Source organism: Erinaceus europaeus, chromosome 17, assembly GCF_950295315.1.
Source record: "Erinaceus europaeus chromosome 17, mEriEur2.1, whole genome shotgun sequence".
Lineage (NCBI taxonomy): Eukaryota > Metazoa > Chordata > Mammalia > Eulipotyphla > Erinaceidae > Erinaceus > Erinaceus europaeus.
In genome coordinates, this window is record NC_080178.1 from 6,707,273 (window position 1) to 6,730,938 (window position 23,666).

The 23,666-nt window shown below is 39.0% G+C and overlaps 1 protein-coding gene and 2 pseudogenes across 1 annotated transcript in view; all 3 read left to right on the plus strand.

Annotated features, from left to right (window-relative positions):
• Positions 1 to 8,278: 8,278 nt before the first annotated feature.
• LOC103110287 (putative olfactory receptor 5AK3) lies at positions 8,279 to 9,176 on the plus strand (annotated as a pseudogene).
• Positions 9,177 to 15,438: 6,262 nt separating this feature from the next.
• On the plus strand, positions 15,439 to 16,397 carry LOC103110389 (olfactory receptor 5AK2-like; annotated as a pseudogene).
• Positions 16,398 to 20,207: 3,810 nt separating this feature from the next.
• Positions 20,208 to 23,666, plus strand: part of LOC103110390 (fatty acid desaturase 2-like protein FADS2B) — a 36,649-nt gene continuing 33,190 nt past the window's right edge. Inside the window, exon 1 of the mRNA XM_007519562.2 lies at positions 20,208 to 20,739. Coding sequence (XP_007519624.2) covers positions 20,392 to 20,739 — 348 coding nt within the window. The 5' untranslated portion in view covers positions 20,208 to 20,391. The remainder of the gene's footprint in view (positions 20,740 to 23,666) is intronic.

Here is a 23,666-nt window from a genome sequence, read left to right on the forward strand (position 1 = left end):
AGAAGCAGGAAGGGCAGACAGGCAGTAAGAAATTTCTGTCCTTGGAGTCTGTGAATCCGGTTCTTTAGATTGCATCAGGGGACATCTAGGGTTCCAGGGGATGTGCCACTGTAGTCATGTTGTCTAGTGGGTGATGTCAGAGTGTGCAGGGGTTCAGATGGTTCTGCTTCTCGTGGTTAGCAGGGCAACTGATTTGAAATTTTTATAGAAGAAGAGGTTTGGTGCCTTAGCCAACTGAGTATTGGGGGATGTATCTTCTCTATTTATTTATTATTATTTATTTATTTATTTATTTATTTAACTTAATTGAGTCTAGGTGTTTGGTGGGCCTTCTCAACAGCCATTTGTCTTTGGGGATAGTAACAGATGTCCGTGGCATGGGTGATGTTATAAAGGGAAAGATCTTTAAATTGTTGGCTGACAAAGGCAGGCTTAGAGTGGCAAGACGAGATACATCAGTTAAGTGTAGAAGAATATGTAAATGTTGTTAATTCACATAAGTTGTGTATGGAGGAACTTTTTATAGTTTAATACCTTACAATATGGACAGATGATTCTTCATATGAAGGCTTGATAGCTGTAATCACCTACTTGGGAAAAAAACTTATAACAAGTTAGAGGTTTACTATAATTGACAGCTCAATGATTATAATTGGTTTAAGTATATTTATGATTTTGTTTAAAAGTCATCTAATTTGACCTCTTGTAGCAGTCTCTACAGCAGGATCTTCAGACCAATTTTAGTTAATATATATATTTTGATTTTTTAACCATTTTACTTTGGATTATAAACAGACTCAGTTTGTTTAGAGAGTTAACACATGTTAGTGACAATGGTTTTAAGATTTACAGTGCCAGACTGATGCCAGATCTGTTGTGGATTAATTTCCACAAGATAGCTTACAGGGCACTTTTGGGGGCCCTCCAAAAGCGCCCTGTATAGATAATTTGTATTTTAGTTTTAGGGATTTATTGTCACGTTAAATATTTAGACTTTACCTTAAATAGTTAGTTACTTTTAGCAAATTAATTTTACCTTGCCTGGTAGTAATGTAGCTTCACAGTTACACTTTTAACCATTAAGTTAATCTTTACCAAACTTGAAACATACCCATAAACATTTAGTTATAACACACTGGAGGAGAAAAACTTTTGTTATGAAAACATATCATTTTAAAAACAAATTTAGATCCATCTTTACTCACACAGTTTAAGACTAAGCACTTTACATATATACCAAGACTTATATATAAAAAATTAAAAGAGAGAAAAAAAATTGGGGGGAATGTTTCTGGACGTCTCCAGAAACCTTGGCTGCATTCAGCATTTTTATATAAAGTCAATTAAGTTTTAGAGTACTCTGAGCAGATGGGTCATACAAAAAATTTTTGGTCATTCAACACACTCACTTACAAAACACAACTGGTCAGTCATAACTTAAGACATCCAGAGAAGGGGTAGGAGAGAGGGCTCTGTGAGCCAGATTTTCCAGATTCCACCATGTTGTATTATGGATCCAGGGAAGCATCCTGTATCGAGTCCTCTTGTAGTATTTCTTGTTCTTCAGGGATAGCAGTGCCATCATGCGGGTATTGTTGGACATGGCGGGCAGGAACCCAGACAGGTTTGGAGTAATTCTGTGGAAAAACACATGATAAACCCCTCCCCCTGGTCAATAGGGGGTCAGGCCCTTTCCAAATTTTAGCGAGTGGGTCTTTGCATTTGACCTTAATATCTGGGAGGGTAGATGGTGTTTGCCAGTGAAGAATAATAGGAGGTAGGTCCAAGTTATTGTAAATATTAAAAAGATTTAATGTAGTTAAGGCTTTTGCTAGCTGGATATTGGGGGGGTACATTCCTCCTTTATCTTTGTTAGATTGGGCCTTTAGGGTTAGATGGGCCCTCTCAACAATGCCTTGTCCCTGTGGATTAAAGGAATGCCTGTGGTATGAGTAATGTTCCAGAAGGAACAAAAATCTTTAAATTGTTTGCTGGTAAACATAGTCCTATTGTCAGTTTTCAATTGAAGAGGTAAGCCCATTACAACAAACAGGAGAGCATATGGCTTATAAGCTTTTTAGAGCTTTCTCCCATCTGAGCTGTCACCCACATGAATTTAGAAAAGTTATTAATTGAAACAAACACGTATTTTTGTTTGCCAAAGTTTGGTGTGTGGGTGACATCGATTTGCCAAAGAGCATTGGCTTCACCCACCCTGTCCAATGCTTGACATATCATCATCCAATCTGGTTTCCTACGCCTACACTGAACTTCCCTGTTCCAGTCTCTTGGAAACAGAGTTGGCAGTCAGCTGAGGTAAAGAACAAACACCTCATCACAGACCCCTGAAAGCGTCAACCAGGCTTTGACCTAGCACGTTATGATTGGGCCCTCCTCAACCCCTATTGAACAGGCCATGGCCGGTGCACCACTATGTTCCATCACTGGGGAGCAGGAGACGACCTGAACTGCCCCTGTGGCTACAGACAGACTATGACCCACATAGTCAATGACTGCCACCTCTCCAGATTTAAAGGAGGTCTCGAAACTTTACATCAGGCTCAACCTGACGCTGTTGACTGGCTACGGAAGAAGGGCAAACGCTAGAAGAAGAATATTGGATTTTAAGCCTTGGGGGTTAACCCCAAGAGTTTGAATAGCAAGTGTTTTTATGAGACTTGCACAGGAGGAACATGTAAGGATATGTTTCAACTGTGGTAAAGGAACATCAGTAAATCGCGCTCAAAGGCCTTTAAGATTAACATGGGTTAGAGAATGAAAGTCAGCAGGATCATAGACAGAGACTAGGAGAGTTCCTGTGGAGGCAAAGTGGTCAGCTGCAGCATTCTCTTCGGACAGGGAACCAGGAAGAGGGCTGTTGGAATGAAGGTGCTGAACATACGGTGGTTGGGTTTGAGAACAGAGCATAGAGGTGATTTGAATCAAGAGAGGGGAAAGTGGGTTGTCATCAATTCTCACATAAGAATGAGTAAGCCATGGAAGTAAGTTAACAGTATACACACTGTCAGAAAAAAGGTAGAAGGATTCTGGTACAGCTTCTAATGAAGGAAAACAGCATAAAGTTCTTTGTACTGAGGGGAATTTTCAGGAAGCTCAGTAAAGAGAGGTTTAGGGGATTGCTTCTCTGGGTAATATATAAGAGCAGCAGCTCCCTTTATTCCACCATCAGTGAAGACTATAAGAGCAGAGAGGATGGGATCTTGAGAAAAAAGTTTATGTACTAGTAGAGGCAAAAGAGGTAAAGAAGCTATCAATTTATTAGAAGGAAAATGGTTATCTATTTGTCCTGGAATCCCCACGAAGCTTATGGCAAAATGGGAATGGTGGCATATGAGCCACTCTGTATCTGTGAGAGAAAAAGGAAGAATAATTAAATCCAGTTCTTTCCCTAAGACCTGTACAGACCTGTTTCTTCTTTGGCAAACTATGAATGCTAATGAGTCTACCTCAGTGAGGAGTCTTGGAGCTCCACCTACTGGCATGTGAAGCCACTCGAGAAGCCCATGGTTCTGCCACAGTGCCCCCACTACTGTGGGGGTGGAGATAAAGATTAGAAGGTTTACCAGAGAGGAGGGGGAGAATCGAACAAGGTGCATGTCCTAAAGGGCCTGGTTAACCCTTTCCAGTGCCAAGGAGGCCTTGGAGTTAACATATGTTTGAGGAGGGTTGTTTGTTTCCTTTTAACAGGTCAAAAAGTGGTTGGAGGCAGCTAGTAGGCAGATAAAGATACTTCCTAAGCCAATTTAAATTTCCAAGAAAACTTTGTAAAGAAGCAAGAGTAAGCTTAAAAGGGAAAGTAACACTAGGTTTTAAGGGACAAATTTGGATTAGAGAAATCTCTGAACCTAAGAAAGATATTGGAGGAATTAGCTGTATCTTCTCTGGAGCTACATTAAGGCTGCTTTTCTTTAATGCAGGAATGACAAAATCACGTAGGGCACAGAGATCTGTATCTAATTCTCCCCATATTAAGACATCATCCATGTAGTGAAAAACATTAAGGCCCTTATAAATATATGGGAAAAGGGCAGATTTAACAGCCTCTTGACAAATTGTAGGACTACTGGCCAGGCCCTGGGGTAGTACCACCCATTCAAAAAAAAATTCTAGTTTATCCCTAGGCAAAGGCCACTGTTCCACCCAGACAGGCTCATTAGAAAGCCAATCTAAGCAGGGAGTTTGGTTATGAACAGTGGCAGTTAGTATTGGGGGTGCTGATTAGATCTAGTCTTGCAGGAGCGGGTGTTACACTCTGCAGAGGCTTCTGTGGATATCCTAACATCAAGAAATTCCAGAAGATCCTTGCCCAGTAGGTTGGTGCTAATATCAGCTACCAAAGGGTGGAAGTGCTCAGTAGTCCCTTCAGGATCTTCCCACATGAACGAATCTCATGTGAGAAAGGCTTGGGTCAACCCTCCAACTCCATGTAAACGGGGTCCTGGGAGGAGTTCCAAATTCGGGGGAACTTCTGCTTGCCTTAAAATCATCTTTTCTGCCCCGTGTCAATCAAATATTTAAAAGGAATATTGTCAATCCTTACTGTCATAGTAGGGTGACCTCGTTCTAAGACAGGAGTGGTCCACAAAATCTCAGGCCCTGAATTTGTACCATTCAGGGGCATGCCATCTTTATGAAACATGGACCAACAATCTCTCTTCCCATGAAAACCTTTCTGACATCTAGGACAAGGAGTTCGTGGCTCCCTGACTTAAGGCGTGGTTGCCCTAACTGGAGGCGTGGTTGCCCTGACGGGATGCATGGTTGCCCTGACTGGAATTGTGGTTGCCCTGACTGGAGGCATGGTCACAGCTTATCTGGACACTGGTTATGCCAATGCCCTTGGTTACCGCACTGAATGCAGGCCTCGTTTTGATTAATGGGATAACTGCATAAACTTGTGTCATAATGGGTGCCCCATAAGAGCCTGGTCTAAGTTCCTGTGCCACTAAAATTCAATTATCTGGGTGTTGGTGTTTAAGACTGAGACATGCCTGATGGAATTGCGGAATCATGCCATCCCAGACAATAGAACACACGAGGAGAGAGCGGACTTCAGGATTATAAATCTTTCTCTCTAAGGTTAACCTCACCCTGGCAATGAAGTTAGCTAAGGATTCATCAGTTTCTTGGTGAAGGGAGTTAATGGGGACTGAGGCCTCTCCTGTGGATGGGGTTAACCTCTCCCCATGATTGTGTTGCACAGATGTGTACCTGTTCAAAATAACTGACTGGAAACTTGGCTTCTGCCTGCTGAATTCCAGTTTCAAACTCTCCCACTCCAAACAATGCATCAAAGTTCCACTGTAGCTGTTTCTGACTATTTTTCTGGGATTGTTTTGAGCATTCATCACAAAAGCATGCCTCCCATTGCAAGTAGAGGGGGTCTGGGAGTTCAGCAAGAGCTAAGTCCCTGCAATCTCAGGGGGGTATTAAGGAGCTGGAAAAAGCCTTGTATAATGGACTTGGTCCATGGGGCATGGATTCCATCCTCCTTCACTGCCTTTTTGAGTCCTCTGATTTCTCTAGAGGAGTATGGATGCCACACCTGAGCCTTCTGTTTATTGGGGGCCACATTTACCAGGAAGGTGTGGACTTGGTTTGATGATGAGGTATCAGTGGGGGAAGGAGTCATGGAAGTGGAAGCTGCTGGAGAAATGGCTGCCAGAGAAACCGAACACGTGTCTGCCAAAACAGAAGTCTCGGGGCAAAATACAGAAGGCTTAGGGTGACTAAACACTGAGAACATCTTCTGTAACTCTTGTATCTCAGCCTCAAGTTCTCTTAATGATGAGGTATCAGCAGGGGGAGGAATCACAGAAGTGGAAGCTGCTGAAGAAGTGGCTGCCGGAGAAACCAAACATGTGTCTGCCAAAACAGAACTCTAGGGGCAAAATACAGAAGGCTTAGGGTGGCTAAGCACCGAGAACATCTTCTTTAACACTTGTATCTCAGCCTCAAGGTCTCTTAACCTTTTGGCAGGACGCCTTATATTTATCCTGAAAGCTGCAAACATAGCCAAGACAACCCACAGTGCAGCCCCAAGTAGAGCCCCCAGTAGTAAAGCATCTCTGAGATAGAGAGCCTGTCCCATGAGAAAAGAATAAAATGTCTGGGACGCCTCCTTGTAAAGCTGGAAAAATCCCATGGTGGGGGGAAACACGGGGCCACAGAGTCAGACGGTTGCCACTTACCTGTGTCTGGGCAGCTTTTCTGGACCTCAGGCCAGGCCGCCCTGCAGGGCATGAGTGCAGAACACATTGGAATCAGGTGTCGCTTGCAGCAGTGGCGGGATGCAGAAAAAGGAGGTTTAGAGCAAAAGGGAACACAATCCTTTATTTGGGCTGGAACCTCAGAGGTGGGTGAGAGAGCAGCAGTTTGGGCCACGTGGAGGTAGCAAAAATGGCCACCTCGCAGAGCAACCTTCCCTGCATCTAATCACCAAAGTGAAAGGCAGGCAAGAGAGTGAGGGGTGGAAGAAAGAGGGCTTTTATGGGAATAGCTGTCGTGAGAATGAGAAGGGGGAGGTGTAACCATAGCACTCCAACTATCACAGGGAATTGACAATGCCCTGAGGGTACAACATGGCGGAACAGGCTCTCCAAGAATGTCCCAACTCTCAACTAGCAGTAGTCTGAGGGGACAACATGGCAGATGTGACTGCATCTGCACAATTTCCCAGCACCCATAGTCTACATGCTTAGCATTATAGCATGATCTTCAAGTGTAAAGACATGAGAATGAGAGAATTTGAGGAATTCAAAGTTTGAAATCATCATGTTTAAAAACTACCCACCAAGGTTAGTGAAAGAGTTCACTTGAAAAGTGCACTTCTTTACCATATGTGTGTGACCCAAGTTTTAGCTCAGTCCCCTACATGTTGAAGAGAACTTCAGCAGTGCTGAGATATCTTTCTCTCTCTCATTCTCTATCTATCTCTGTATAGAAAGAAAGGGAGGAAGAATGAATGGAACATTGCACATGTCTACCTAATTAGGGTCAGAGATAACATAATTCAAAGTAGAAAAGAACATGAGATTCATGTTACTAGTGCAGTGGGTTAAGTGCAGGTGGCGCAAAGTGCAAGGGCTGTCATAAGGATCCCAGTTCCAGCCCCAGGCTCCCCACCTGCAGGGGAGTCACTTCATAAGCTGGGAAGCAGGTTTGCAGGTGTCTATCTTTCTATCCCCCTCTTTGTCTCCCCCTCCTCTCTCCATTTCTCTCTGTCCTATCCAACAATGACAACATCAATAATAACTACAACAATAAAACAAAGGCAACAAAGGGGAATTAATTAATTTTTAAAAGATGAGATTCATTATTAGCATATATTTATAAAAATTGATGCAGAATGATTTGTCTTCCAGCTATGACACAATATCAAAGACATAATGTGATCATAAATGTAAGATTATAACCAAGTGACCCTGTACAGGAAGAAAGGATATTAAACTAGTAGAATTATATGCTTATATAAATACTTAGATAGGAGTTGCATTGTAAGGGTAGAAGAAAGTCTCCCAGATGTCTTCAAATCTGGTAGCAATGAACATATCTTATCAAATTAATTTATCAAATTAATGGTGTTTATTTTAACTACTATACCAACATTAAAGTGAAAAATATCTGAGGAAATTATAATTTTTGAGGAAGGTATATAACTATGTTCAAAAACTACACTGTAAAGATAAGAGGTGATGTCACTTATAGGTAGAAATTTATTATAAGAAAGGACAAAATCAGAAAACAGAAAGTAAAAGTTGGACTGGATTTGGTCTCTTATAGGACCAAAGTATAGGACTCTTCAGATGGTAAGAAAAGAAGAGGTCTTGGGGTGGGGAGTTCAGTGTTGGGGTCCCAGTACGTGATGGCAGAAAAAGAAATAAGTTGTGAGTGATAGTTTTTTGCAAAGATATATCACAGGGAGATGAGACATTCACCCATGTATCAGCGGCTGAACCATAATTCATTCATCCACTAATAAAATGAAAAATGCGTAACTGACATATTCAATCTATGTTTGTTAGAATCACAAAGCAGTCAGATATATCTTGAAAATTGTTCTATAAATTACAGTCATTTCTATGTGGTGATTTCCTATCAAAAATCTTGAAAGGCATATGTTACTGTGAGTGTTTGCCACAAACACGCTTCTAAAATAGTGATATGAAATGTAAGGTCGATTCTCCTTTCTGAAAGTCACAAGATCTCCCTTTTTTCTTGGTTCCTCCTCTTAGTTTGTTCTAGACTTTTGATAGCCATGACACAAAGAAATAACACACAAATGACAGAATTCTTTCTTCTGGGATTTGCTGTTCAACACAAGTTTTGATAAATTCTCTTCAGAATATTCTTAGTCATCTATGTCACCACCATAGTGGGGAACATTGGCATGATTCTATTCATGAAGACAGATCTTAGACTTCATACACCCATATGCTTCTTTCTACAACATTTGGCTTTTGTGGACATCTGTTATTCTTCTGCCATCACTCCCAAGATGTTACAGAACTTCATAGCAGAAGACAAAGCATTATCATTCAGAGGTTGTCTGGTGCAGTTACTGGTTGATACGACATTCACCACCAATGACTGTTACCTCCTGGCTGCCATGGCCATCTGCCACCCACTTCACTATTCCATAGTCATGTCTCCAAGAGCCTGAATCCAATTGGTAGTTGGTGCCTATGCTCTGGGCTCAACAAATTCTTCTGTGCACACAGGCTTGACATTCTTTACATTCTAATACCATCAATCACTTCTTCTGTGATGGTTCCCTGATTCTTGTCCTTTCTTGCTCCAAAATTGACATCAATTTCATGTTAATTGTTGTTTTAGTAGGTTTTACCTTGCTGTTCACAGTATAAGTTGTCATATTCCCCTACCTACATATCCTGGCTGCCATCCTGAAGATGTCTTCTGCTTCCGGGAGGAAGAAAGCCTTCTCCACCTGTGCCTCCCTCCTGACAGCTGTCACCATTTTCTATGGAACCCTCTCCTACATGGACCTACAGCCTCCCTCAGGTAATGCTGAGGAGAACATGAAAGTGGCCTCTGTGTTTTATGGCATAGTGATCCCTATGTTGAGTCCTCTAATCTGTAGTTTAAGAAATGAGGTAAAGGAAGCTCTAAAACTGATGAGGAAAAAATTATTTTAAGTGAAACCCAAATTACTGAAGTTTAGTATGTGAATTTATTCTATGGAGATATTTTAACACCAATAAAAATGTCTTCAATAAACACTTTATAAATCAATGCTACCTCTTTTAATAGATAAGATCTTAGGATAAGAGAAATGCAGTAACATTTATTGGAAATAATTTTACCTGAATATTCTAGAAAAAATATTGCCATTAGAAAGATGTAAGTTTATTTGAAATTTTTGGAAATTCTGATGTACATAGAGCAAATAATTATTTCAAAGCCAGCCATCTACTGTGTGTATGCATGTGCAGTCATTGTAGTGATTTTGAATAAGTCTTGGAAATTGTCTGCCATAATGCCACACATTTTATTAAAATACAAAATGTTTAAATTGATATGTTAAATATTATTATTTTATAGGTTCTAATTTAAGTAGAGAAATCACAAGTTCTCCCATGACAAGCACTTTTACCCACAGAATGGACGCCTCCATGAAAAGGTTGAAAATCATCTATTTTATAGCAAATTAACGTACAGAGGTAACTCAAACAAACATTTTGCTCCTTAACCCTTGAGATATCAAACTGAAGACAGCTATTGCCTGTCACACTACTACAAGTTAGCCCTGTCTTTCTATATCTTATTGAATATTTAATATAATGAAGGCATCAGGTTAACCTCATTAACCACGTTGAATTTTCTACACCACCCGGTTTGATACATTTTTACCTAACACTTACCATCTCAGGGAAGGGAAGATAGCATAGTGATTATACAGAAGACTTTTATGCCTGAGAATTTGAGGTCCCATGTTTAATCTCCTGAACGGTCATAATACAGAGGTGAGTGGTGTTTTGGCAAAATAAACTAACCATCACACCCTAAAACATTACAAATCTAATCTTTAATCATAAGGACTTAGTTCTTATCAAATCTGAAGTCAGAAAACAATCTTTTTTTCCAAGTATACTTAAAATTCTTATAGTTATTGCATTAGGATTGCAATGAGTTTGATATTAATATGGAGAAAAATATACTGCTTACATATTAAATTCCATTCAATGATGCTAGCCAACATTTTAGTCATGAGAAAGCTTCTAAACAGAGTTGTATTTTCTAAATGTCATTATATCGATATTTTAACTAAAAGACTTAATTATCATTTTCTACTTATTTTTATGAGACAGAGACAGAGGCCAGAGTATACTAAGCTTCGGCTTATGGTAGTGCTGGGGACAATCCCAAGACTCGCGAAAACTCGAGCCTGCAAGTCTTGTACTTTAATAATGCATTTCTCCATCTCATCTAGGTACCTAATTTTTGTCATTATTAACAACAAATTTAAAATAGCTTCTTTAATTTTCTATATTTCAAAATATTTATATACTTTCATGAGAGAGGCCAGAGCACCACTCACCTCTAGTGTCTGTGATCTCAAATATTGAACCCTGGGGTTTCATGAATTCAAGTTTTATGGAAAACATTAAAATATCATTGCTACTTGTGGACTGAATTGCCATGTACAGGCTGGCTCAAAACTCAGATGATAAGATGGATGATAATAATTCTAGCCTTGACTCAACCCTGCATTTTCCTGTCTCAAATTCCATGTTGCATGCAACTCAAAATGTTCCTACTGATGACAACAGAAAGCAAGTTTGTATCTACAGGGATGTAGAGGTTACATAGATGCCTAAGCTGAATATGGGCCCCAGATCAAATCAGTGGGGTTTACAGTCAACAATATTTATACACTTTTCCTATATTTGGGAGCTAATTTCTTCCCCTGTCTCTTCTCTCTCTCTCTCTCTTTCTCTACCTCCACCTCTCAATTTCTCTCTGTCTCTATCAAATAAATATATAAAATAGAATATCAAAAGAGAAAGATGCTTTGAGGTATAGATTTTTGTAGTATGGTTAATTTCTGTTATTTAAGTGTTTCACATCAAATGTATAAATTATATGAAGAATAAACTAACATCAGAAATTAATCTCAGCACAATACATTTCCAAATACAAATGACCAATATTTAAATCCCTATATATGTCCTTCAAAAATCATTCCAATCACTCCCTATGAATGTAAAAATGTCTCAAAATTTAATTATAATGGCCAGCAAAAAAGAGTCCCCTGCAGGTCAGGAGCATGGGCCTCCAACCAGGATCCTTGCACTGGTCCTTGTTATTAGCGCTGTGTGCTTTTAACCCACTGCACTACTGCCCATTACCAAAGTTTCGGTACCATTACACTATCTAACTGACCCCCTCTACCATTCTGCTGGACCCTCTTTTCCCTCACCTTTTAATAATCTACATATTTTTCTAGAAGCCAATTGCATTTTGGCTGTATTTTACCAGTTTGACTGTTCTAGTTTTTTGTATTTCAGATGTGAGTGTAGCCAACTACTCTTTCATTTTGTGACTTACTTCACTTAGCATACTCTCAGATTCTATTCATATTTCCACAAAAGTCAGAATTTCATTTTTTTTAATGGCAGACAGTTTTCTGTCAAAAATATATACTCCAACATTTTGATCCAATGTCATCTACCAATGGGGACTTATGTAGAGTCCATATCTAGAGTTTTTAAATAATGTTGCTATTAAGATTAAGCATATATCCGTTTCAATAAGTGATTGTATATCATCTATGCAGATGCCTAGGAGTGGTATTTCTGCATCATTAGGTATTTCTATTTTTACTTCAGGAATCTCCATGTCAATTTCCAAAGAGGCTACAGAAATGTATTCTCACTGACAGTGTTGCTGAATCCCTTTTTCTGCACACCAAAATTTGATAGTTCAATATATATATATATATATATATATATATATATATATATATATATATGAATTCTACCCTGCTTGAAGTAATGTCTCATTGTGGTATTGTTTTTGATGTCCTTAATATCCAGTAGTGTTTATTTTGTACCTATGTTCAATTGTGTTTTTACAAGAACTTTCTGTACTGATATAGAGAAACCAATCAGAAATATTAAGTGTAAAATAAGTTACATAAAATGTTGAAAAAATGCACTCTTGTTTGTATCAGGAAGTGAAACAGTATAAATGTCAGTGTTTTCACATGCAGAGAAAGGCTTATATCTGAAGGAATATAAACACTTCTAACTAATAATATCCAGAGAGTGAAAACACAGGTAAAAAAATCAAGGACTAGAAGATGGTCATATTTTCATTCTATGCAATTTTGTGCAACTAGAGCTTTATCACAAGGATGACTGGTTTGCTGTGTACAAGCACACAGACATGAAAATAGAAAATAAAAAGGCATAGGAGAGTCAAGGAGAGAAGGGAGGAAGACAATTTTTCTGTCTCTCAATACAGAGACAACACTCACAAAAATTTATAAAAATAACACAAAAATGCACTCCCTTGAGAAAACTGAATATTTCTTCAGCAGAGAATAATTAACATTGGTTGTTACAATTTCATCTCAGCTCATGGAAGTTCAGGTTATCAAGGGAGCAAGTATCGATCCCTTAGGTCATAGATATAAATTCTCCCTGTTACAAGAAATCACACACAGGCACCTCGGTGGCTAGAGAAGCTGAGCCAGTTAGAGGAAGAAGACCTGGGGGCAACTTCAATGCAGGTAAAACAAAGCAGATCACATTTTTCATTATCAGCCTTGAGTTAGGTGTGTACAGGAAGTGGCAAAGTAAAAGTATCTAAAATAGCTCTACCCTACTTCATCTTCAGTTAGGAAGATTCATTTCCTCACTGGGAGTGTAGTAGAAATAGGTGAGGGAACTCAGCATAGCTGAGAATTCCTGGGAAAGTGCATGAATAACCAAATAATTGAGTCAATCCATTGGTTGTTGTTGACTCAGTATTACATGTCCTTCCTGTAGTATTAAATTTGATTATTATCACATCAAATCGATGGGGTTTACTGTCAACAATATTTATACATCCTTTTGCATATTTGGGAACTTTTGTCTTCCCTGATCCAGCTTTCTGGTCCTTTTCCCAGCCATGACATCATCTCCCCAGACAATAACTTGGATCTACATGAATATCAGATTTCAGACTCAGGGAAAACAAAAAAACTAGTATAGCCATAGGCCCTTTGGATTATAACTAAAATATGCCTACTAGCTATCTGCAAAATGGAGACACCCCCCCCCGCAACTCTTTATCTGCACTATTCTGCAGTTAGGTTCATGACTGGTCAACAATTTATTTGGCTTTGTATGTTAACTCTCTTTTCAGCCACCAGGTTCCAGATACTAACATGATGCCAACTAGACCTCCCTGGACAGACAACCCCACGAATGTGTCTTGGAGTTCCACTTCCCCAGAACCCCACACTACTAGAAAGAGAGAGGCAGGGTGGGAGTATGGATCAACCTGTCAACTCCCATGTTCAGTGGGGAAGCAATTACAGAAGCCAGACCTTTCACCTCCTGCATCTCACATTGACCTTGGGTTCATACTCCCAAAGGGTTAAAGAATAGGAAAGCTATCAAAGGAGGGGATGGGATATGGAGTTCTGGCAGTGGGAATTGTGTGCAGTTGTACCCCTCGTATCCTATGGTTTTGTCAGTGTTTCCTTTTTATAAATAAAAGTAATTTTTTTATAATTATGACTACATAATGAGGTCCCACATCTAGTCATGTGTGGGCAAGGTCTAAGTGTCTTGTGTTGGAACTGATCTTATCAAGGTTCTTGAGTACATTGACCTTAACCTTGTGTTTCCTGACAAGTGTTTATCCCACCTGAATTGATGTCTCCTTGAAAGGGCATTTCAGTTATTTTGTAACAAGCTATCCTGAGAAAGGGACTGAAATGAAGCTATTTCTCCTCAGTCCTGGCTTAATATTAAACAGAATTATTTCTTTTCTGTTACTACAAAATGATCTTACTGTACTCACTTCTCAAAAGGCTATAAAGACATCAATAGTGGCCTTAATTTAGCTCATTTTTTACCATTAAAGCTATTCACCATCTCTTCTACAGAAATGTACATCTCTGTTTAGAATGGATGCTAGCAGAGTAAATCTCTAACAATGCCATGAGAGAGTGGATTATACCACTATGACTAATTTCTTTGATAAAATTATAGTTTACCCATATGAGTGTGAAAATCATGCAAAGAATAGAATAACAGTATATTTAGGCACAATACAATCAATACATAAATAACAGTTAATGATTTAATCCCCATGTATTTCCTTCAGAAATATATTCTCAATTCTTCACCATGATAGTAGTAATTATCGTAAAACTCGCCCTTGTATATCTATGCAAATGTTACTCATGAATTTCAAAATTGTTTTGGCTTCCTTCAAGAGATCTTTATTTCCTTCTCGTATTTCAGTGAACAGATGCCCCTTCTTTGTCCATTGGATGTTTACAATATACACTTGCTATGAGAACTTTCTGTTTCATGAAGATTGTGACCTGGATGGAAGTTGCATACTAGGTCAGCAGTATAAAGCCAGTTATAGAAGCCTTCAAACAAATGAGGACTATGAACATACTTTTGTAAGAGTCTTCTCCAACTAATGCTACTAATTTTGGGAAAATGAATGAGGATTATGAAAAGTATCTGATTAAAAGAAAAGATACGTATGTTGAATGTTCCTTTATGCAAATGACTACTTCTTTGATACAGTGGAAATATATGTTAATCAAATTTCTTTGGATCATATATGTTAGAAATTAGAAATTAGTTAAGCACATGTGGCGCAAAGCGCAGGGACCGGAGTAAGGATCCCGGTTCGAGCCCCCGGCTCCCCACCTGCAGGGGAGTTGCTTCACAGGCAGTGAAGCAGGTCTGCAGGTGTCTATCTTTTTCTCCCCTTCTCTGTCTTCCCCTCCTCTCTCCATTTCTCTCTGTCCTATCCAACAACGAATTGTGCCAACAAGCGCAATAATAATAACCACAACGAAGCTACAACAAGGGCAACAAAAGGGGGGGGGAAAAAGGCCTCCAGGAGCGGTGGATTCATGGTGCAGGCACCGAGCCCAGTAATAACCCTGGAGGAGGGAAAAAAAAAAAAAAAGAAATTAGAAATCAGTCTCAAATACATTTTTAAAAATGAATCAATGACACATACATCACTTTTATGTGTAGCATCTCATCAAGAAAATAAAGATATATGGAAAGATTTAAACATTAATGTGAGTGTTGGCTGTGAAAATACTATGGATAAAGTTGTCTTAAATAGGATAGTGATTTTACTTTGAAAAGTCACAAAAAATGGCCTTCATCATCTTTCCACTTTGTCTTTGATAAAGTTTTGGCAGCCATGACGCTAGGAAATAGCACTGAAAAGATGAATTTTTTCTTTTGGGATTTGCTAATCAACACAAATTTTGACACGTCCTCTTCATCATGTTCTTAGTCATCTATGTTGCCACCATGGTGGGGAATGTTGGCATGATTCTGCTCATCAAGATAGATTCGAGACTTCAAACACTTCCTATAGCATTTGGCTTCTGTGGATGTTTGTTACACTTCTGCCATCACTCGCAATATGCTGCAAAATTTCGTCATAGAGGATAAACCAATATCATTTGGGGGCTGTGTCCTGCAATTGTTCATTTATGTAATTTTTGTCACCAGTGACTGTTACCTTCTGTCTGCCATGTCTGGAAACAGCTATGTGGCCATCTTCAACCCACTTCACTATCCCATAATCATGTCTCAAAAAGCCTGTATCCAGTTGGTAGCTGCCTCTTATTTGCAGGGTCAATTAATTCCTGTATGTGCACAGGATTTACATTTTCACTGTCCTTCTGCAGAAATATCATCAATTACTTTTTCTGTGATATCCCTCCAATTATCACCCTCTCGTGCTCCAACACTGACTTCAACTTCAGGCCACTTTTTCTCTTCACGGTATTTAACATAATGTTCACTGTGTCAGTCATGATCCTCTCCTACCTACTTATCCTGACTGCCATCCTGAAGATGTCTTCTGCTTCCAGTAGGAAGAAAGACTTCTCCACCTGTGCCTCCCACCTGACAGCTGTCACCATTTTCTATGGAACCCTCTCCTACATGTACATACAGCCTCCCTCAGGTAATTCTGAGGAGAATATGAAAGTGTCCTCTGTGTGTCATGGTATTGTGATACCCATGTTGAACTCTTTAGTCTATAGTTTGCGAAATAAAGTGGTGAGAGAAGCTCTAGAAGTAGTAAGAAAAAAGGTTTTCTACATGAGATTCACATTGTTAAAATTCAGCACCTCAAGTCACCCATAGAGCTTTTTTTAAAGCATGTTTATGAAATTGGGAACATATTCTCATCCTAATATTACATTTGTCAAAAGATAATCTTAGAATGTGGTGATCATGGTAATATCTTATGCAACCAATTTTCCCAGAAATATGGTTTGAGAACATATTTTGTAGTTATCATGACAAAAACCTTCACATGGGTATTTAAAATATTAAGAAGTGTTTTGGATTTTACTAAGCTTATATATGTTCAAAATAAGCTTTAAATATATATTAGGGATTAAAAATTCATTATCATATAAATATCAGAGTTGAAGGTCATTATTTTCCATTAGTCATACCTTTTTATTAATTTCTTTATTGGGGGATTAATTTTTTACATTCGACAGTAAACACAATAGTTTGTACATAATATTTCTCAGTTTTCCCCATAACAAAACAACCCCCACTAGGTCCTCTGTCATCCTATACTCTCCCCGACCCACCCACCCCAGAGTCTTTTACTTTTGTGCAATACACTAATTCCAGCTCTGGTTTACTTGTGTTTTATCTTCTGATATTCTTTTTCAACTTCTGCCTGAGAGTGAGACCATCTCATATTCATCCTTCTGTTTCTGAATTATTTCACTTAACATGATTTCTTCAAGCACCATCTAAAATGGGGTGAAAAAGGTGAAGTCACCATTCTTAATAGATGAGTAGTATTCAATTGTATATATATGTATATATACCACAACTTGCTTAGTCACTCATCTGTTGTTGGATACATGGGTTGCTTCCAGGTTTTGGCTATTACAAACTGTGCTGCTAAGAACATATGTGTACACAGATCTTTCTGGATGGATATGTTGGGTTCCTTAGGATATATCCCTAGCAGATGAATTGCAGGATCATAGGGTAGGTCCATTTCTAGCCTTCTGAGAGTTCTCCAGACTGCTCTCCATAGAGGTTGGGCCAATTTACATTCTGAACAAGCAGAGCAGGAGGGTTCCTTTGACCCCACAACCTCTCCAACATTTGTTGCTGCTACCTTTTCTGTTGTATGACATTCTCACAGGAGTGAAGTGTTATCTCATTGCTATGTTTATTTGCATTTATCTGACAATCAAAGACTTGGAGCATTTTTTCATGTGTTTCTCGGCCCTTTGGATCTCTTCTGAGGTAAATATACTATCACTGTCCTCTTCCCATTTTTGGATGGGGTAATTTGATTAGTCACACTCTTAAAAAATGTCTAAAAAGATGGGTTTTTAAAAAATATATATTTCTGCTCAAAATACTAAATAACCCTGAATGTAACATGATTATAATCCTTTGAAAAACATCTTATGACTCAGGATATCCTTTTACCTACTATTGTCATATTAGTTACAGGTTCATGGTTGGTCAACAATTTGTTTGGCTCTACATGTTAACCCTTTTCATCCACCAGGTTCCAGATGCTACCATGATGCCATCTGGACTTCCCTGAATAGACAACCCCACCAATGTGTCCTGGAGCGCTGCCAACCCAGAGCACTGCCTCACTAGGGAAAGAGACACACAGGCTGGGAGTATGGATCGACCCTTCAACATCCATGTTTAGTGGGGAAGCAATTCCGGAAGCCAGACCTTCCACCTTCCACCTTCTGCACCCCATAATGACCCTGGGCCCTTACTCCCAGAGGGTTAAACAATAGGAAAGCTACCAGGGGAGAGGATGGGACATGGAGTTCTGGTGGTGGGAATTTGTAGAATTGTTCCCCTCTTATCCTATGTTCTTTGTCAGTGTTTCCTTTTTATAAATATTAAAAAAAAAAAAAGAACAGGAAAGATATCAGGGGAGGGATGGGATATGGAGTTCTGGTGGTGGAAATTGTGTGGAGTTGTACACCTCTTATCATATGGTTTTTGTCAATATTTCCTTTTTGTAAATAAAAAATTTTTTAAATTAAAAGACTAGAATATATTCATTTATAGAAACTTTGTCAGATGCATGAAGAAATACAGAAAAAGACTGCAGTACCACTACATGTCAGGCTTTGGGAGGTAATGTAATGATTGTGCAATAAGTCTTTCCTGCCTGAAAAACCAAAAGTTTAATATCCAGCAACACCAAAAGCCAGAGCTGAGCACTACAGTGCTCTGGTAAATAAATTAATTAATTAAATGAAAAATTAAATAAAACTACATTCCATAGAGAAGTAAAACCAATATTTTTGCAAGTTATATTCTCATTTTATACTATTAAGTAAATTGGTTTTGATTAATGTTTTTACCTGCTGTGTTCAAACGTGTACATGTGCCACTGAAATTGAATGAGGACACATTTTATGACTGTATAATATTCAATATACATGATCATTTAACTTTCTTCCTTACTATTGTAGATTTAGTATTTTTTAATTTTAACAACTCTAAATAGTGCTGGAACAGCATCCTTGGCACTTAAATCTTGGCCTGCATGGTTGATTTACTTAGGATTGATTCCTATGATAATGAAATTTGTCTATCCCTTCCTGTCACCTCTTCTCTTAAAACCAAGACCCTTTTTCTTTTTTTGTTTTTTATTATATTTATTTATTTATTGGATAGAGACAGTCAGAAGCTGAGATAGGAGAGCACTGTGATACTTTTTATTTTAATTATTATAGAATTTGAGAGGACAGGGAGAGATACAGATGGAGAGAGACAGAGAGACATCTGCAGCCCTGCTTCACCACCTGCAGGTCAAAAGCTTTCCCCCTGTAGGTGAGAGCCAGGGACATGAACCCAGGTCCTTACACATTGTAGCATGTGCGCTCAACCAGGTGCATCACCACCCAGCCCCATAACAAAGACCCTTTTCCTTCAACACCACATCAAGAATCTCTTCTTTCATCTCACTGATAAATAATGGGTCCAATCATTATTACATATATCTAGACTCTGGACTTGGCAAATAGAAAAAAAATAAAGGAGAGTTTAGGATTTGTAAACAGAAATCTGGATTCAAGCACCAGTTAACTTCTCATTATCAGGGTCATTCTGGCCCAGTTACCTAAGGTGGGTCATCAGTCCATTATGCTTCTCACCTGGGAAATGGAGCACTAGTAACTCCTCCTTCAAAAGATTGATACGAAAATTAAATCAAGATGTAACACACTTAAATCAGCACATGTTCCAGGAAATTCCAGCTGTTATTAACTTGAAGCAGGTTGACAGATAAAGACAATGCTCAAAGGAAAATAAGAGAAAGAAATTGTTTGCTTTTTTTTTTTACTTTAACTTAACCATATCTTTTCCATTTTTTTTTAGCTTAAAAGACTTAGGGGAAAAATAACAGTCATCATAAAACACATTTCCTGAAGCTGTGTGGTAGCATCCAGTTGAGCGTACATGTTACAATGCTCAAGGATCTAGATTCAAAACCCTGTCCCCACCCCTAAGAAAAAAGCTTCACAAGTGGTGAAGCTGTGTTGAAAGTGTTGCTCTGTCTCTCTCTCTAGCTATCTCCCCTTTCCTCTCAATTTCTGGCTGCCTCTATCCAATCAATAAATAAAGATAATAGTAATAATAATAATAAACCATTTCCCAAGTCCCTAAGCATTCACATCCTCCCAGAGATTGTGAAAGCTTTGCTAATGTGAACAACTGACAAATCAAAATAATCCCCATTCACCTGTCAGGACACCTGAGAACAAAACCCAGCCAGATGTGAAGCCAGAAGCCAAGCCTCTCCCCCTGGGGGACGATCAGAACATCCAACCAGATTGTGATTGGCTCCAGTTCTAAATGCAGGGACTTTTAATAATGTAGGAGGGCACCATAAAGACACCAACATCAGGGAAAGCAGAGGTGAGGAGGGGAGGGATTTCCTAAGACATAAAGGTAGACTGGTCTTCATCAGGACAGAAAAATAGGACAGACAGAGAAGTGAAAAGCTGAATGTTTTAAGAAAAGACAATTAAGCTAAAAAAAAAAAAAGTTTTCTGTATAGGATCCCAACTGTAATGGGATATAAGAAAGAGGAAAGGCATATCTAGTGATCCAATCAGAGATGAGTGTTAAGAATTTCAAGAGTCAATTCCAAAATTCCAGGTGTTCTAGGGCAATGACTTTTGAAAGTGAGTCAATGGGCAATGGGAACCCTGAAGAGGAGACGCATCAGGCAGAGGGGAAGACCGTAGCAGTAAATGGCAAAGCAGATATCTCTGCAAAGCAAGAGGCCAATGGGAAATACGACAGGCCCCGAAAAAGGTTCACTTGGCAGGAGATCCAGAGACACAACCAGAAAGAAGACCAGTGGCTGGTGATTGACCGCAAGGTCTACAATGTCACTGACTGGGCCAACAGACATCCTGGCGGGCACCGTGTCCTCAACCACTATGCAGGGCAAGACGCCACGGTAAGGAACACAGAGTTTCTCCCTGAGTCTCCCTGAATTGGCTGGGTGGCTGGGCCCTTGGCTCTTTTCCCAAGAACGCTTTCCCAAGTACGTGCTCAAGGACCACAATGGCTCACCACCATTATCCTCAACTACAGATGAGAAAATTAGTGTTTAAAGAGGCAAATTATACAGCCTCCAGTACAGTAAGTCATAGGAACAAATTATCAAAGTATATAGGATTTTTCTTCATTCATAGCTGAGTTCCTTAAAAACTAAATAAATAAATTTCCAGAGCCCTGAAGATAGCATAATTATTATACAAACAACTTTTATACCTGAAACTCTAAAGGGTCAAGGTTCAGTCCCCCATAACACCATAAACCTAAGCTGAGCAGTGCTTTGGTGGAAAAAAAAGAATTAAAGAAAGAAAAGAAAATGAAATAAAATGGGCTTTCTATTTAATATTGATCAAGGAGGTTTCTCAAAACCTCAAAGGCACTTTGAAATCACTTCTAAAATATTGTAAATATTGTAGGCTTTTTTTTTTAATCTCATCATAGAAGATCGGTAGAAGAGAAGCCAAGGAATTAACAAAGATCAGGAAACTGATACAGATGAAGGAGAAAATGTACAATTCCCCCCCCCCGTTTTGGTCTGTTTCCCTTTTTTTTTCTTCACAGTTTATTATTATATATCTGTAAATTCTCCAGCTGGTTTCAAAGCAAAGACTCAAAGCATCAACTCACTAATGATCACTCTATGCAGAGGACTGAGCTAATAATAACAGAATATGTGAACACCCGAGGACTTGCAAAGTTAGAAGACTTTGGATTTTAATAGTCTTGATTTCATCTTCCCTCCCTTCACACACCTCTTTCTCACTTTCTGCAATTTCTCAAACTCCTCTGATCAAGTTCTTGCTCTTCTTTATTTTCTTCCTTTCTTTCTTTCTTTCATTTTATTTTACTGAGAGAGAAATACAGAGAGAAAGGGCAGAACACTACTCAGCTCTGCTAATGGTGGTGCTGAGGATTTAACCTGGGACCTCGGAACCTCAGGTATGAAAATCTTTTGCAGAAACATCATGGTGTCTTCCCAGCCCACAGGTTGTTTATTTTCAATAATTATTGCACTCTGGTTTATACTCTACCAAAGCTTCAGTTGTGTTTGTATATCTGGCATTACGATCACCTCTAGAGAGTCTGTGTCCACCCACTACTAAATAACCGCCCTTCCTTATTCTGTACACCAACACCTCTTCCCTTCTCTGGTGATCACTGTTGCATTTTTGTTTTGTTTTGTTTTTTGTTTTTTTGGTTTAGTTTTGTTTTTGACATGCCCAGGCTTTGTGTGGGTGTAATTTTACTGTTTCCAGTTCACCCTTTTAGATACAGAAAGAGAGGGAGCGAGACAGAGAGCCATAAATGTGGATGAGAACCCCAAAGCACCAAGACATATACTTTCTGCCACCCTTAAAAAAAACTAATAGGCTCAGTCAACCTTACACCAACCAACTGACAAATCTACAGTTTGCTGTTGATGTTTATGTCCCAGTGAAATGAAAAGACACTGGGTTGAAAGGGTGAAGGGGGTCTAGTGGACTGTGGTAAAGGGATATGGGTAATTTAGTGGTGGCTGTGGTATGGTAATATACACTTTCAAGAGGTGTGAAATTGTACCTCCTAGAACGTATTTGTTAATGTAAATCTCATTAACTCAATTTTAAATAAACTAATAATTTTTAAAGTGGTGATTTTTTTGTAGAGACATTTTAATTGTCAGATGTAGAGCACATAGAATACAGCAATTAACTAGTCATAATTTCAAATAAGGACATTAATTGGTACATTCAAAAAATCTGCAGCATTGAAAAATTTAAAATAAACATTACAAAGATATCATTTACAACTAATCTATATTTACCACTAAAGTAAACTTCAAATTATATTTCTTTCTATTATGATTTTATTAGCTACAGCACCCAGTAAATGGGATGTGTTATGCAGAGCTTCCTAAACACCTATATTTATAAAACCCAGTTACATTAATTAGGAATGAATGCATGCATTTATGCATTTGTTTGCAGCCATAACATGTTTACTATGTTACGGTTGCAAATAAATTGGTGATTTTGTCAAGTGAGTTAAGTCAGAAGGAAAAGGCAAAATGCCAGGTGATCTCACTTGCAGGTTGGATTTAAAAGAAAAAAAAACAGGAACCAAGTGGTAACAAACCTGATTGAACACACACTTTACAATGCTCAAAGACCTGGGTTCAAGCCCCTAGGCCCCACCTGAAGGGAGAAAGTTTAGCAAGTGGTGAAACAGTACTAGAGACATTTGCTTTTTCTCTCCCTCTCTTTCTCTAGCTCTCACCCTTTCTCCCTACTCTCTTGATTTCTTCTTGTCCCTATGCAATCTTCTTCTTCTAGCGTTTGCCCTTCTTCCGTAGCCAGTCAATAGCGTCAGGTTGAGCCTGATGTAAAGTTGCGAGACCTCCTTTAAATCTGGAGAGGTGGCAGTCATTGACTATGTGGGTCATAGTCTGTCTGTAGCCGCAGGAGCAGTTCGGGTCATCTCTGGCTCCCCAGCGATGGAACATAGCGGTGCACCGGCCATGGCCTGTTCGATAGCAATTGAGGAGAGCCCAATCATAATGTGCTAGGTCAAAGCCGGGTTGATGCTTGCAGGGGTCTGTGATGAGGTGTTTGTTCTTTACCTCAGCTATGAAATAAGTAAAGATAATAAAATATATTTTTAAAAAGAAAATTTTAAAAAGGAAAATACAGGCTGAAATTAAACTAGCTGTGGCTTATTGCAGTAGAGGCAAGAGCTCTACAAGGAGTGAGGAGAGAGAAAGTTGGAAAGGAGCTGGGGACCCTGTGCTTTATGGCAGAGGAAGATGGCAATCAGTAGTGAGTGTGGTGTGCAGACACCTCTGATAGG